At 41.2% G+C, this 17,117-nt stretch overlaps 1 protein-coding gene across 1 annotated transcript in view; it reads left to right on the top strand.

Annotated features, from left to right (window-relative positions):
* USH2A (usherin) overlaps positions 1-17,117 on the top strand; it is a gene marked incomplete at its 5' end in the record, with an annotated part of 397,572 nt that overhangs the window by 195,052 nt on the left and 185,403 nt on the right. The window contains 3 exons of the mRNA XM_079763761.1: positions 6,919-7,078; positions 9,027-9,198; positions 14,225-14,372. Of these exons, the coding sequence (XP_079619887.1) occupies positions 6,919-7,078; positions 9,027-9,198; positions 14,225-14,372 (480 nt within the window). The remainder of the gene's footprint in view (positions 1-6,918; positions 7,079-9,026; positions 9,199-14,224; positions 14,373-17,117) is intronic.

The following is a 17,117-nucleotide window of genomic DNA, read 5'->3' as shown; positions in this document are numbered from 1 at the left end:
CTAAACTTGATTTTCAAAATATAAATCAAATTAATGTTTTCTGTAAAGCTACAGACCTTTAGTGTCAACTGAACTTCCACAAACCTTTGAGTATTCATTTCTCAAATTCAGCATGTATAGAATTCCTGAAAATCTGAGTATTTGGAGAGCTAATAGTAAAATATTAATGCTAATATACATTATTTTCAGTTTTGTGTCCCTAAGTAGTTTGGTGCTAATATCCTCATTGTAATTTGTTGTTAATCAGTGAAACTTGAGCTCTTCCTGAAATTAGTTCTTTTTTACAAGTAGCAGCTCAGACCCCATCGTAGGAGATACACTATAATTGGTAATTTTGCACAAAAATTCTCAAATCATTTGCCATTTTATATCATAAGCAGTATAAATTAAAGTGGCTTAGAATCATTGGTATGTACTACATATCTATATACCCTATAAGCCACAGAATCTCTGAAGTTTGGAAGACATAACCCAGAGCACAGTGTAATTCAAAAGACATAGCTGAAATTATCTTGTACACACATTATTATCTGCTATATCTCAGCATAGAAAATACATGGCAGATGTCCAACAAATATTTGTGGAGTGAATAAATAAATAAACGACATAAAAGCTATTTCTGAATGTGAGTTGTGAGCATTCATAAAATTCAAAAGCCAGTTACTAACTAATTCTATCTTTCATTGTCCAAAAGCAATGCAAGGTAGATGGTAGAGGAGATTTTGTGTGTGTGTGTGTGTGTGTGTGTGTGTGTGTGTGTCGGATGGGGGGGAGGAGGGAGAGATAAAGAAAGAGAGAAGAGGGATACTGCTCTAGGGTTATCTACACTAATAAAAGAGAAAGATGCAAATTGACTGTACCTTCGCGACACCCACCAGCCAATCAGGAGTGAGTATGCAAATTAACCCAACAAAGATGGTGGGTTAATTTGCATACACAGGCGCAGAGCAGCGGGGGGGGGGCGGGACGCTTTCGTCATCACCATGGTGACGACACAGGCATTCTGCACTGCCCCAGCAGGGCCTCTAGGCAGTGTGGGAAGGCGGAGCCAGAGCAGAAAGAGGAAGCTCCGGGGCCGGAGCAGAAAGGCGGTGCTGGCAGCCAGGGAAAGGAAGGCCCATTCCTGCACGAATCTTCGTGCATCGGGCTTCTAGTATTATCATAAAAGCAACCAAGAAAAAAACAACCTTGGGCTCAATATGCTATAATTTATTATAAATTGGGTATTGGGGGTACTCAGGAATCCAGACTGGAAGACAGCTGGCTAAGAATGCTGTCGGCCTAAGGAGTTTGGCAGGGAAGCCTTTGTCCTCACCAGCCAAAGAAGGGGAGAGAACAGGAAGGAAGCATAGCTCACCATTAGCACAATGACAGTAGTAGTACTCTCTCCCCCTCCAAACTAGTGATTGTCAACTCCTAGCTGGTTGGGCTCCACAGCATGTGCCACCAGCTACTATCCTGATAGAGGCACCAGGTCTTCATTTGCTTATAGTTACTTTTCTTGTTGCAATAATTTTTTTTTTTTAATATTCAACCGTCAGGAGTGTCTGAAGTATAGAGTAAGGTAAGGGGATACCTGTAAGACCAAGAATTCATACTCTAAGAGAGCCAATAGCGCCGTGGGTACTCGTGATTGGTGTAAGGATGCTCACGAGAGAGACTTGTGGTTTTTTTAAAAAACGGCAGCTAAGTAGAGCACAAACTATGCCCACATTAAGGAGAATCAGGAGAGTGATTAATAATATACTCTGTGAATAATATACTCTTTGAACACGGTTTTGATGAGAGGGGTGTGTGTGGATCTCTGTGGCGAGGCGGAAAACATTGTGAGCACAAACAAACAAGCGTGTTGAGTTGAGCAGTCTAGTTTGGGTGCAGTGTTATAGATAACCACTTCCTAGGGCAAAGTGAGTCCAACTCTGCCAGTTAGTTTGAATGGACAGAACCGGATGTTGGTGAAGGGTAATTGCTCACCTGGTTAGAGAAAAGCCTAGTCCACGTTAAAGCTTTTATGAGGAGCAGAAGAACAGTGGTGTTCAGGCTAAAGCAAGCCTCTGTTTTTTATTAATTATAAGGTCAGACTCTGAGTTTTCTGGACCCAAAAGGCTGAGCAAGCAGGTGTGAAGCAAGGGCTGCACAGGGGCAGAGATGAACAACTTGACCTCCCACCTGCTTTTTGTGGGGCCCATTGCTCTCCTGACGTCTGTAGAAAACACACCACCTACTAGGTCGACCGCCCAGACTGTGTTCTCATTGAACCTTGACCTAGAAGTGATTCTCGAGGTGGAATTCCTAATGACAGAGGAGCTGTGGTCACTAGTGACCAAATTGCTCCGACGTTTAAAATATATTTTTTATTGATTTCAGAAGAGGGAGAAAGAGAGAGAGAAACATCAATGATGAGAGAGAATCATTGATTGATTGCCTCTTGCACTCTCCCTACTGGGAATCCAGCCTGAAACCCAGGCATGTGCCCTGACCGGGAATTGCACCATGAACTCCTGGTTCGCATAGGTTGACACTCAACCACTGAGCCACGCTGGCCTAGCTGTTCCAACATTTTTAACACCCAGGTGATGACTCCTGGGAAGAGAGGACAAAATCAGGAAGAAGCTCTATTTTTTATTTGGAAGTTGTTAGAAAAACGACTTGATAATGTGCATTAGATCATAAAGAAGCAAGAACTACCACAGGAGACACCAATAAGAAGATATACATTTCTCAGTTTACACCAGGAGTTAAAAGAAAATCATTGCCTACTTATTGGTTCATTTTGTAAATTGAGATCAATGAAATTCTCCGAACAACAGCATGAAATCAATCGTAAAATAGCATATAATTCATGGCCAGTATTGTAAATTAGTTTGCTCGACAGTAATCGGTGAGGTTTCCATGCGCTGGGGTGCATTTCCGTGTAACACGTCTCAGGATGATGCCTGTGGATCCATTTCTGGTGCATATCAGAGCGATCTGTTCTTCTCTATCCACAGCTTTCTCTGTTTGATCTTATGCAAACGATGCAATCAGACAAATGGAAAACGAGATGGTTTTGTTAAGGGGCTTGATGAATAGTGGCTGTATGTTTTCAGGGTTCCCCCCCTCCAGTGGCTCCCTCAGATCTGTGTACATAACTGCAATTGTTCGAATCCATTGATCCATCACCTTGCCCTTGAAGGGCCTGATCACACTGTGGAGACATATTACCAAATCAGTTGCAGTTCGGCAGGGGCAGAGAGTTACTGTTATATTCCTCTTGGCTTTCACTTGAAATTGGGGTTTTGCTTAGGGCTTCACCCCCAAAGAATGCCTTAGTCCTGCTTCCCTTGGAACCACGTTTTCACTTTCTCACATTAACTCTTTTAAAAAAGAATCACCCGTTTCAATTGTTCCTTTTTCACCTAGCTACCCTCCTCCCCCAGCCTGAAAACTCCTCTATTCTTGCCAAGTTTTCCTTTCTCTTTTCCTCACCATCGCCTCCCATTTCACTGAGGGCTCCCCAGTCCAGCCACCTGTGCAGCTCCCTCTAACATGTATCATGTGAGGTTCCATCCCCTTCTTTTTTTCATGCCTCATTATTCAAAGGACACGAGTGACACTTCATCTTCTTATGGAAATACATGAAGAATAATCCACTCCGGGGTGGACAGCACAGGCATAAAAATGACTCGCAAGTCAAAAAAGCTATTTAATCAGCCTGGCTTTCTTTGTACTGTTGAGTTTATAGTTTTCAAATTTTCAGAATCCAAAGGAAATCCTCAGTTCCTATTGCATCAGATTTCCCATAAGGATGTTTTGTGAATTAATTCATTTAAAAAAAAATCCAATGGGAAGAACATTTTAATTCTGCATAGGATTGGAAATCTTGGGTGTGGTTAAGAAAAGCATGAATAAAGGGCAGAATGAGCATGAAGAGTTTATAAATCTCAGTTAATAAGACATACCTACATCTATATTTCTATGAATACCTGTATTTTTAATTCTGTAACCCGACTTCATATATCTGATGTGACTCCGACAGTCCCTCTCAGGGTCCCTCCTGTCCCTTGAAGGTGTGAAAGCTTACGGGGTCATAGACAGTTTTTGGTATTTGGTGTGGCCACCCATGATGCTTCATCCTCTGTGCAAAGGGGTCACTCCTGAGATCGCCCCTCAGACCCAGTAGGTCTCTTCATTGCTTCCGTATCACACTCGGGGAACTGACCTCTCAGCAGTGGTTTCTGTGGCCCCGCCCTACTGCACACACCAAGGTGTTGTTGTTGTTGTTGTTGTTGTTTCTGGCTCTGTCTGCTGCCAGGGACTCTACCTTGGAACCTGGCATCACAGCCCCTCGTCCCAAGATCCTGCACATCCCTGACTCCTTCCTTCTTTCCTCCTCCATTCCATCTGCGATGTCTGACGTGGAGGAAGGGAGGGGCTGTGCCCTTCTTGTTTCTCCGAGTGCCCTCCCTTTGGCCCTGTGTAGAGGGGTTACCTTGCTCTTTCTGCTTTCTGACCAGTCCCATTCTGTTTCCCGTGCGGTACCTATTTTATAGGTAAATTCTGACTTTATAATTGAATGGGTGGACAGTTAGAGGAGAATGTAACTGAGGGAAAGGCATGGGGTGAGAGATAGGGAAGAGCAGAAGGGGAAAACCATATTGATATTTATGACACCCATATTGATCTTGACCCCATGGCACAGATTCCAAATATTGTAGGGGTTCAGAAAGAGCTAGACCCGAGGACTTCAGTTTGAGACCTCACTTGGTTCCTCCAGATTTGCCCAGACCATGGAAGGAGAAAAAAAATAAAGAGGTCAGTACAACGAAGGAAGAAACAAGGGAGTAAGACAGTTATCGCCAAGGAGTGCCAAGGGTCCAGTTCAAATTGGAAAACGCAGAAGTGTAATAGACTCTTCAGCACGTTCAGCAATGTCTCTCAGTCACACCGCACAGATATGAGAAGATGATGTGGGAAGATTTCTCCCAGGCCAGGGACTGAGGTAGCAGATACAGAAGAGCATTGAGGAGGTGAAGTACTCCAGAGACCTGGAGGACATTCCTTTGAAATGAGTCCTCAAAGATCATGGCAAGGGAAGTTCAGATGTTGTGAATCCTCTGGAAATGAGAGACTGGGTGGTAGCAAAGGAGGGACTGCATTAACGTGACAAATGGAAGGGGTGGGCGGGCTGACCAGTCTGTGGTCAGCTAAGGTAGATTTTAAATTAAGAGTCTTGGGAATGGTTCCGGAGATGATCAGGTGGTGAGTCTAACTGTGCTGAACGGTGAGAAATGCAGTAGGGATGAAGGGCATTCCATGCGAGGAAGTGGAAGTGGAGCCAGATTCGGGGATGAGTCATTACTGAGGATGTTGGAGTTGCCAAAAAGGTAAAGAAAAAAGGAGGGGTTATGATTGAAAAGGAAACCAAGCCAATGCTGAAGTCATTGAGGAAAGAGAAGTATGACATAGGAGGTGTAATAGTGCCAACTGGGTCCTGGGCATACATTTTCTTAAATACTGAATTGATATTGATAAACTACAGCTGCGTTTTCTCCATCTATGCTATACGTGTATACCTTAGAAAATTTGAAGATATGTGTGATAAAAAATAAATCAGCCACGTGTCCTCACTCTGAGAGAACCACTGTTAACATTTTGGCGTACCTTTATCTCCTGTTTGTTTTTGGTTAATCCTCCCCTGAAGATATTTTTCCATTGATTTTTAGAGAGAATGTAAGGGAGGGAGAGGAGAGAGAGAGAAACATCTATGTGAGAGAGAGAAACATCAATTGGTTACCTCCCACACACTCCCTAATGGGGGCTGGGGATTGAACCTGCAACCAAGGTACGTGCAATCCAGCCAGGTACATGCCTTTGATGAGTTGAACCTGTGACCCTGTGAATGCATGCACTGATGTTCTAACCACTGAGCCCATGGGTCGGGCTCCTGTTTTGTGTGTGTGTGTTTTACGAAGCATTTGTGTTTGAGAATTCTTTTTAGGAATTCAGACAAGCACAAAAATATGACTGATGTTTACGTCTTGGTAAAGTTGACAGGACTTTGGTGAGATTCATTCAATGAAATAATTGAGTAGCTATGAAAAGGAGGTACTGAGGATATTTTAGAATTGAATTAGTAAGTTACAGATTAGTTTATCCTAAGGCATGTATTCAAAACCTATAATGTGCCAAGCATTGTGCTAGATACAGAGGATGCAAAATGAATGTAGCACCATTCCTGCCCTTACTGAGCTCACTCTGAGGGCTCGAATAAACAGAATAAAAGTCCTATAAACAGATCCTGGTGTCAGCATTGTGAGCGCTGTGCTAAAGGTGTGTGCAAACACCTTGGGAGGGAAGGAGAGTAAACAGCTCCATCTTGTGCCAGAGGTCACGGCAGGGTGTGTTGGGGGCAGCTTAAGAAAGAAACAGGCCATTTGCACTGAGACTGGGCAGCTTGAAGGTCAAATAATAGTTGCTCAGGTGGAGAAGAAAAGAAAGGAATTCAGCAAAAGGAATTACAAGTTCAAAGTCATTGTTACAAGCTCTGTATTTGAATTTCAAAAGCAACTCCTATTGTCTTCAAATATGCTTTAAAAATTATTTAAATGCCTCATTTATTTTTTTAACAGAGTCACTGAACTAAGTCTAAACTCAGAAACCGATTTACCTGGCCAGGGACATTCAAGAAAGCAGTCAAACTGTTCAAATGAAAAGTGAAGCCAAGGGTTTGACTGACACCTGTCTATTTAAAAATAGCCATCATATATTTAAGGGGTGAAACAGCCTCTGTTTTATTGGCATTGATTTTGATGGCTATCGATTCTTACTTGAAGCTTTCCTTTCTCAGTTGTAAGAAGTAGGGACGTAGAGGAGGAGTGAGATCTCGGGAATAAAAAGTCTGATTGCAAATACGTTCTCTTTTCCCCCACCCCCTAGATTTAGCAGTGTTCTCGCCCCACCAGTTTCTGCTGTGTGCGTGCACGCATGTGGGCTGCGCGAACAGCTCCCTGGTGATACTGTACACGGCACAGCTGCCACCGGAACACGTGAATCCCCCGATTCTGACTGTCCTGGATTCCAGAACTATATACGCACAGTGAGTAGCAATATTGTTTGTCACGCGGGGGGTTCATGCAGGAATCCCAGTGAGTTCAATCAAGGGAAGGGCTTGTGACATAGAATTAATTTCATTGTGATTAAATGCATAGGAGTGATTAGTTCGGTGGTGCTGGGAACCTTTGATTATCCCTTGCCAAGTTAATTTCCATTTTGTCTTTATGCAATCAGGCCGGGCTCCATGTGTACACAGCCTCTGTGCAAACTTCACTGAGGGGGGAACTGACCACTTACCCAGCCGCCTTGAGCTTTTTAGATGAGAGGCATTGTTTGTGCTCGTTTGGAATTAGAGAATATAAATGTACATTTTCTTTTTGAGGATAAACTGGGACCTTCATGTTCCTTTGCAGATGAACTCAGAAAGGAACTTTTAGCTGTAGGCAAGTTTGGATTATTTTTGATATTAGTGGTTTTTATCCACTTCCTAATACAAGAGGTACAAGGTATATTGCAGTACTGAGTTAAACCTCTGTTACCAGCAGTTACTACTGTTTATATTCATCTTTCTTAGTCTCAATTTTTCATCTATGAAAGAAGAGCTTGGACTCAAAAAATTAAGATATTCAGCCTAAACCGGTTTGGCTCAGTGGATAGAGCGTCGGCCTGCGGACTCAAGGGTCCCAGGTTCGATTCCGGTCAAGGGCATGTACCTTGGTTACGGGCACATCCTCAGTAGGGGGTGTGCAAGAGGCAGCTGATTGATGTTTCTCTCTCATCGATGTTTCTAACTCTATCCCTCTCTCTTCCTCTCTGTAAAAAAATCAATAAAATATATTTAAAAAAAATTAAGATATTCATTCAAGTTGAAAAACATTACTCATATCCCCTGTCCCTAATCTGAACTCTCCCAGTGGCTCTCCTTTTTGCCCTAAGTCAATCTCACATTGTTTAGCCCAAAGATTTCCCACTACTCTAAGTATTTCTCAGTTTACCAATTTCTGTCTGTTCCACGACTTGCCCAGTTCATGCTCACCGACACATTGTAACCCTTGTGTGGAATGTGCTCTACTCTTCCTACTAAATCCACCGTCTGTCAATGACTCAGTCACATGTCACCTAAGTCACATGTCACCTCATTCGAGAAGTCTTACTGCACTATTTCAGCCCTTCCAATTCACAACTTCCCTGTTTTCTATAATTGCTTATTAACCATTCCATCAATGCCCTTTTCAAGACCGTTACGTTATTCTCTCTCTCATTTCTCTTAATTGCTCAGATGTTTTACTTATCCCAAATTTTGTTCTATGGCTTAAGTTCAAAATCAAATGCTCGCCTGAGCAGTGTTGCTTAATTGGTTGAGCATTGACCCATGGACCAGGAGGTCACAGTTTGATTCCTGGTCAAGGCACATGCCCAGGTTGCAGGCTCGATCCCCATAGGGATGCATGCAGGAGGCAACCGATTGATGATTATCTTTCATCATTGATGTTTCTATCTCTCTCTCTCCCTCTCCCTATCTCTCTAAAAAAGCAGTAAAAACATTTTAAAATATTTAAAAGTCAAATACTCAGACATTTTTGCATTATTATCTAATGTATAATAATAAAAGTGTAATATGCTAATTAGACTGGACGACCTTCCAGATGAAGCCCAGGCTGCAAGGGAAGCCTGGGTCCCGGATGCCAGAGGGAAGCTGGTGCCAGCAGCTGGGGGAAGGAAGGCCTACTCTTGCACGAATTTTGTGCATCAGGCCTCTAGTTAAAATTATAATTAACTAGAGAACAGGCACTATGCCTTATTTTCTTTATACCATTCAGAATATACATATAATAACTACTTGGTTGTTTTTTAAGTGATTCACTTTGAGTGTTCAGCGTGTATTTTTACTGTGGCCTAAATCAGGGTTCACACCTGTCCTGTAAAGGTTGTGCCCATCAGGCCTGACTTGAAGGAATGAGGATAATCATGCTGTACTTTTCCATGCCTAGGTGGAAACAGCCAGGAAAATTAAATGGAATTCTGGAGCGCTATCTATTATATATTTCAAATCACACGCATGATTTTACCATTTGGGATGTCATCTATAACAGTACAGAGCTTTTTCAGGACCACACGCTACAATACCTGTTGCCTGGCACCAGATATCTTCTCAAGCTGGGAGTAAGTTTGCTTTATTTTATCACTTTCTCTGCCCCCTTCCTGTCCCTGCTGCTTCCCTTCCCTTTATCCCATCTTCTCTCCCTCCCTCACTTAAGAAAACAAAAACAAACTCAAAAAACCCTCCTGTATCGCCATTCCCACTGTAAACTCACTTCACATCCTAAATGCGAATGATGTTGATCTAATACATTTATTTCATATTATGCAAAATGATAGAATAATAATCTAAGTCAGTAGGCTTCCCAAATCTAATTTAGGATTATCAGAAATTACTTCTTTTTTATTATTTGCCGAACATCATAATTGTTGAGGGCTTTTTCCAAAATTCCTGGATTAATAGGGTTATTTTCCCATGAAACTTGTATTCATTTGAAAAACAATGCACAGTATGAAAATGTAGGTCTTATTTTTTTAATGAAGGTTTCAATGACCCCCCCCCCCGATATTCTTGATCATTACTATATTCCAGTTTACATCACACTTCTACCTCAAAAAGACCATCACTTAATAAAACCCTAGAACCAACATGGTTCAGAGATTTCAGTAGACAGACAATAACCTTTTCTCTTTTTTTCATGCAAAATTGCACTTTTATGCGAAGGTCTTTTAAAAGACCTTGATATTACCGTGGAATTTATTCCTTTTGTTTTTTGATGAAATATAATCTTTTTTAAGTTTAATAGCACATCTGAAAATAACTGAATATAAACATGAGATTGTCCCTATTTGTTTTAAACGCACTCTTCATTTTATAGCAATACCTATATAAGGATATTTGCTTTGATAAATGCCATAGAAAATATTCCGCTCTTGATTATGAATAAATTTACATTTATGTAGACACTGTGTATGCATTCATTTTACTTAACATGCTCTTGAATGCTCTAAATATTATACCAAGAGAGAATAAACTACATTCAACCATTGCTAAGTGTCTGACCTGACACCATAAAACAAGGGCAATCAGACAATGTTCAAAACGCTGTCCGCACTGACTCTGGGTGCCTAGGTGTTCCGCACGCCAGGCAGGCTGATGACCTGCAGCCTTCATTACTTAGTTTATCACCCACGATGTTAGAAGTATATTAACTCGATTTTCAGAGGCAAATCCACAAATCCACACTATTTTCAAAAGAGTAGTCATATCAGAATCTGGAAAATTCTCTACTGCTTGAAAGCAGCCAGAATTAATTGTTACATTCTTGGTTTTTATCAGGAGACAAATGACACGAAACAGGTCTACTCTCAAGGCTGTGCAATCGATGGAAACCCACCTGAATCTATGTTTTATGAATCTGTAATACCTTGAAAAATAAACAACACTACGTTGTGATTCCACTCCCCTGAGTTCCATTCTGGTTTTGCCACCAACTGTGTGGCCTGAGGCAAATTTATTTAACTGCGCTGAGTTTGATGTTTTTCAAGCCTGGAATTAGGATTTTTGAACTAAATGCTTTTTTAATGTCTCTTTAAGTCCCAAAGTTCTATGATGCTAAAAAGGTGACCCCCATACAATATTCTATGGAGTCGGACGACATCTGTCAGCCCCTGAATAATGTTGATGCAAGATGGTAAAGATGTGGAAGTCTTGCCCTAACGCTTTTAGGGAAATACATTTGCTCACATTATTTTTTATTTCACCATATTTATTAGGGCAGGAAATACAGTGATATATGTTCAGGAAGTGTACTCAACTTAAAGGGTTTTTTACTCAACTTTCTTAACCTGTAAATGCAATGAACCAGAATATTTAGGTTTATCTTGGTTAATTAAGGGATTATCATATATTTCAGTTTCAACATCATAACCGGCTTTCAAGGTGGTTAGGTTAGTAGATGGAGATCCCTCCTCTCAGCCAAGTGGAGCTGCCTTTATAGATCATCTTAACACGTTGACTGCGTGTTGGAAAACCACGTGCCGACAACGCCTTTAAGCAGGCGTTAGAACAGAGGCAAATGCATGGGAGTGGGAACCGCTTTTATTCACTCTAGCCTCAGAGCAAGTGTGTTACTTCACGTGGTCTTATTTGATTTTTCTTGTTGACTGGATTATAAACTTGAATGCTAGGGACTGTGTCTTTCAAAATTCTGTGTGCAGAATCAAGCACAGTGCCTGGTAGAATCTGAAAGCTCAGTGAATGATTCTTGAATGAATGAACACTAAGCATATTGATTTCATAAAGAATCTGGGGCTTCTGACATAAATTAATTTGCTGTAAAACGTCAGAGTCGGGGACTATGTGATTTCAAACGTGTTCTTCCCACTAAAAGAAACGGCTCACTGTGTTACACTCGACAAATGGTGCCGTGAAGCGTGGTCGTCCCTAATACAAACAGTGCCAACAATTAAACAGAGAAGATAGTGAGACACACAAGTTTCCAGATATGTGTGGTCTGGTAATTTTTATATTACAGCTAGACATTTGCCTCTTGATGAACATTGAGTGTTACATATATTTCCTGGAAGGATTATTGGAAGTGACTCTTGGAAATGACCTTTTCAAAGGTCATTTGTAGGTAATCTGGCCTTGCTCTTTTTCTTCGTACTTTAATATATGCCACATTATTAACATCCTCAGACCCTACTTATCTGAAAACAGGTGATTGGAAAGAGAAGGCTAGTTGTGGATGTTCCTAATAGGCATGCTTTCAAAAACAGTTGATATACTTTTATTAGTCACGAATTCATTAGACCAAAAGTGAATCCCCTATTTGGTCAGAAGTTACTCATCACTCCAGGGTAGTATCATGACTTTGCATTTTGTTAAATGGCTATAACTAATGAATGCTGTAGGAGATGGATAGAGACCACCTTATTTTAATGGCTCAGAGACTTTCAAAGACTTTGCCATTTCATAAAGGCATCTTTAGTCAACCCCACTATTTTGTTTAGATTTTCCAAACCAGAATTGTAATGAGCATTCAATTGCATTGAACACAGTGGCCTCTGGTGCTGGCAGGTCAAACCAGATGCTGATTGGTTCAATTTCATTTAGATGATATCAGTTATTAGATCATTTGGGATGCAACCTTAAGAGCATGTATTTCCCTATAGATGGCAATGAGTTATTGTACTGCTCTCTCCACACCTCCAAATGCCTGCAAGAACAATGTGGGGGGAAAAAAAATATTGTGCAGGTAATTCTGTCATGTCAGCAGCCCCTCGATAAATTCTGCTTAATTCATTTACAAGAAAAATTACCTCAGGAACTCTTTAGATCCTTACGAAGTTCTCTGTCACATTACTTTCTTATGGATCTTCCCTGACACCCCAAAGAACAGTCCTCCCAAACCAGAGGCTGTCTTTGTTTATCCCAGGAGGCACCCTAAAATTCTCAAAACCAAGTACATTTCAATTCCCATTCCGTTTTTAAAAATACATGGTTTGATGTCCCATAGTCCAGTATTTCTTTGGGGAGAGTTCACAGGGAAAAGCCCGAGGTTATGGTTGAGAAAAGGAACAGTGACAAGGAGCCAGTCAGAATTAAACCCCATGGAGGTAGGAGTTTAACAATAAGATGCTGCAACCTTTTCCCCCTCCCCAGGCACAACTCGAGGAGAAGATGGATTTCTCTCCTTCTGGGGACCGGAAAGAAGGCTCTTTGCCCACTTCCCCATGATAACACCACTGTCCCCCGTGGCCTCTTTCTGGCCACATTTTCTGGTGGACGTTCAGCACGTTGGAAATGTTTGAATCTTCCTTTTTTCAATGTTCAGATTGTTCTTGGGCTCACGGTGACGTGTCCTCGAGTTTTGAGTCGGGGTTTGTCCACAATGTCAATTGACCCTTCTTTATTTGCAAAGAAATCTGTTCTCAGGAGGAGGATGGCTTCTCTCTTCCATACATATGCACACGCCACAGCTGAGAATTAGAGGCAGCCCACCGAGGTTAATTAGGTCTCCAATCTCAATGCAGTTCCATGCCCAGGCCACCGTTTAACCCAACTGAACCTGGCTGCCGCCGCTGAGAAATTTCCCTGAAAACCTGGGCTCACTGTTGTATTTTTACCATAGCACGCGAGGTAGCTCTCCATGTCGATTGACCATATACTGTCATTTATACTGGTAATAAATTGTTTGCGATAATTTCGCAAATATTAAACTTCACTATAAAAAAAATCTCTAAAAACCAGTCAGCTTTCTCCTGTCTTCAGGGACAAGGATATTGTCTGCTTTCAGTACCAAAGGTCATTCCCTCATTATCAAACTGCAAAGCAGTGATAGGCCCAAAGGATAAAGGCGTATTTTAACTGTTTATATTAGTAATATCTACCTTTCATGAAAAGGGACTAAATGTCTGCTTTTTACATCATCCTATGATTTTTCTTCCTTACTGATTTAGTAAAATTTAGTGCATTTTTGAAAGATCCTTAAATTTCATTGTGCAAATGACAGTTGTAACCTAGAGAGACGCTGAACAAAGCTTAAGTGCAGTTTTCAAATATCTGTGTTATTTATATAAAGATATAGTTGCTAATATTTGCCAGCAAATTTAGTCTAGAAATCTCCTCTGTGTCTGTCTCAATTTCCTGCAGAAATGCTTATCCAGCAACTTGGGGACTGAAGATATTTTCCTAATACTTTTATTAAACATTAATTTGGGGATGATTTGGAATTTATTATGAAAGTGCAACGGAAGTTTCCTTCCATTTCTGGCGTTAGTGATACCTTATTAGGTTGTGTATGTGGTGGGAGGGGGGTCCTATGACCCTTTTAAGTTTGTCAGCCGGTTAACAAAGTCCATTTCCTGGGGCGCATAAGCAGTGATTTGACCCTTTAAGCCAGTAAGCTGCTGCTCACCAGTGCCTTTGCTATTGACTTATGATAAATATTATTGTATTCGATTACACGGTTCTACTTTAAATATATTGGTCACCCTATAGTAATGTGAAACACATTTATTTTGTGGGATAAAGAAAGCTTTATTTCAAAGAATCCAAAACTCTTAGTACGAATTACTTTTCTTCAATGTCCATCTAAACTTTTGGGACGCAGGGTGAAATGTGCTTTCCCCCCATTTCCTTCAGGCTTGCACGGGAGGCGGGTGCGCAGTGAGTGAGTCCAGTGAGGCCCGAACAGAGGATTGCTCACCGGAAGGTGTGCCCGCCCCCATAGTGCACTCCTATTCACCCCACTCCTTCAACATCTCCTGGACGGAGCCTCAGCATCCGAACGGTAAGTGAACTCCTTTAGCCTGGAGTCAAAAAGATGATTAGCAAAGGTAAATTAATAGTCTAAATGGCAGCGAATATGTGGAGCTTAATTTTTAATGATCATTTTAGCACATAAAGTACCTGAGATAGCATCTTTGCCTGGAGTTGCGAGATTGTGGTTTTTGGGCTAACACACAATTTTAGTGGCTCAAAAGTGCTCCCTTTTGATAGTTCCTGTGTACTGCATCTTCCTGTTAGCATGTTCCTGGAGCGGTTAGGGGAACCAGCGAGGATTCCGGAAGAAGGCCCCTCTGACATTGCCATTGTATTTGCAATGACTTACTGTTTTTCACAGTCATTCATTCTTTCTGGGAGAGAGAAGCAGAGGGGCGGAAAGTTCATGTACTCATTGTATTTCAAAATGCTTTTGATTCAAGAAGTTTATCTTAACAGAGATGACTAGGACCTCCATATTTTTAATATATTTATAAATACTTCATTTTGCTGTTTTTAAACAGTGCATACATTAAATATATGTTTACATTTACACTTCCCTCAGGTGAAAGAGATTGTATATGTTTCTAAGTGGTATACACATCTTTGAATAATTTAGAGAGTTGTTAGCCAGTTAAAGTTTACTAGAATAAAATCTTATTATAAAGAGTTTTTGTAATAACTTGGTGTGGAAATTGCTTGACTCATTGATGGACAATGTTTTTATGTTTCACACAGCATAGGGTCATTGTTCCAAACTGCAGAAGTTTATATATAACATCACATTTTGTTCCTCCTTAAGATAAATATCAAGAAGACTTTTAATCTCATAGAAACTGTTTCAAGTAACTCATTACTGAACATTGAAATGGCCTCGTTTAGCCTAGACAAAAAGAATGAAAGAAAAAAAGTGCAGTTTTATTAGTTTGTCTTATGTTTATTATGATATTAATTATTCCCATCATCTCATTTTAATTAAACTTTTGGCAAATGCAGTAGATATATTGGAGGTAGTGGAGAGAGCTTTAATACTCAGAGTGAGTGGTTATCTCTGCTATTGAAGTTATTCCTGCACTATTACAAATTTTCTAATAAAAATAAATGGATGTCCATTTGATACTTACATTAAACAGTGAAAAATCTTGTCATACTTCATGCTCCACAAAGAAGTCTAGTCCATGGGTGGCAATGGAAATATTAATGATTTATTCTAGTTGGAGTGTTGTTAAATGCTATGATATGATTTGCCCGGTGAGCACTTTCCTTCATGCCAGTGGCTAGTTGCAGCTGGCTTTCTGGCTGACTTGGAATTGTCAGTTGAATAGAGAAATACTTTCTGTGTATCACAGAATCTTTACATACAGTTTTGTGCATTTAAAGGCATTTTTAAAATGTACTCATTGAACAATAAGAATTTGGGGGATTTGAGGGATGTGTATTAACACTTCCATCATATTCTATAGTCCAATGTTTCATCTCATCAGAAACTTAAAATGTTTCTTATGGGAAAATGATTAGATATTTGAAAAGTAATCATTTCATTACACTTTTTTTTTCTCTTCTCTAATTCTCTCTTTACTTTCCCCAAATTTACCAGCATTTGCTGTCTACTGTCCATTGCCTCGAGAGGGTTGATCTGATTATTGGAAACATTCCATTGACTTGGTCATCAAAATGCGGGTGACTTTTTAATACACCCCGTATGTCCTATCTCTAGGCTCCAACTTAGGTTGAGACCTCTCCTCTTAGCACCCCTTCTGGAGACCTCCACGCGGATCTCTGTTACACTTTACACTCGGAATATCCAACATGTTCTCTGCCTCTCTGCCCTCTCTCCTGTGTCCCCTTGCTCACTGATAAGTGCTACCGACACACACCAGCCAGGAGCCTGGGTGGCACTCGTGACTTGCTCACCCCAATTTCTCTTGCCACAGTCCCCCCACCTGCGTCTTCTCATGAAGGCGCTAGTGTTTATCACCCAGAAGACATCAAGAGCCTCCGCATGCCATACTAAAACCTGAATTTGTCCATTCAAAGTGTACTTCTGATAACTTACTAGGTGTCATCATCCTGATGACCTCCTAGGTGTTGGTTCTGATGACACCACTTTGAATTTGCCGAATCCTTCCTCTTGAGGGTGTTAGAGTCCCTGGGGGAAACTATTCATGTAAACAATAATCACAGGTGAGAGGCACACGAGATGCCAAAGTGTGTGAGAAGCTGAGGAGACCTACGGGGTGTGGCTGTGCCGTCCCTCGGGGTCCTCATTCAGACCAGAGAGGCACCTGCACTTAGAAGGCCATACTCTGTCACAGGTGCTGCTCGCCTGGGTTGGTGTGCTCCAGCCTCCAAAATCTTGACTCCGATAGTCAGGTATAGACATAAATAGATTATTTCACCAGGACTTTATACACATGAAGAAACTCACTGAGAAACAATAAACCCACTTTCTGTAATAAGGGTGCATATTTTCAAATGCATGCCTGTATGTGGCCAATATACGGAAGGCGTAGAAGGTTGCGATGTAAATGTCCAGTTCTTGCCTGTGGAGCAGTTGGTAGCCTCCGCCAGCATGGCTTTGGGAGCAGGCTCTGTGCTCTTCATAGCAGGTTCCCATTTAAATGCTCAGCTCCTATCAGGAACGTCCGGTGATAAATCTTACCGAACACCATGGAGGAAACATCTTCCTGGGGCGGCTAAGTGGTGCCCCGCTTCATCCTTTGAAGGGCACATGAAATCCAGTGGCTGAGCCACAGCCCACGGGGCCCACCTT

This window comes from Cnephaeus nilssonii, assembly GCF_951640355.1.
Source record: "Cnephaeus nilssonii genome assembly, chromosome: 23".
Taxonomy (NCBI): Eukaryota; Metazoa; Chordata; class Mammalia; order Chiroptera; family Vespertilionidae; genus Cnephaeus; species Cnephaeus nilssonii.
This window is presented reverse-complemented; position numbering and strand designations above follow the sequence as displayed.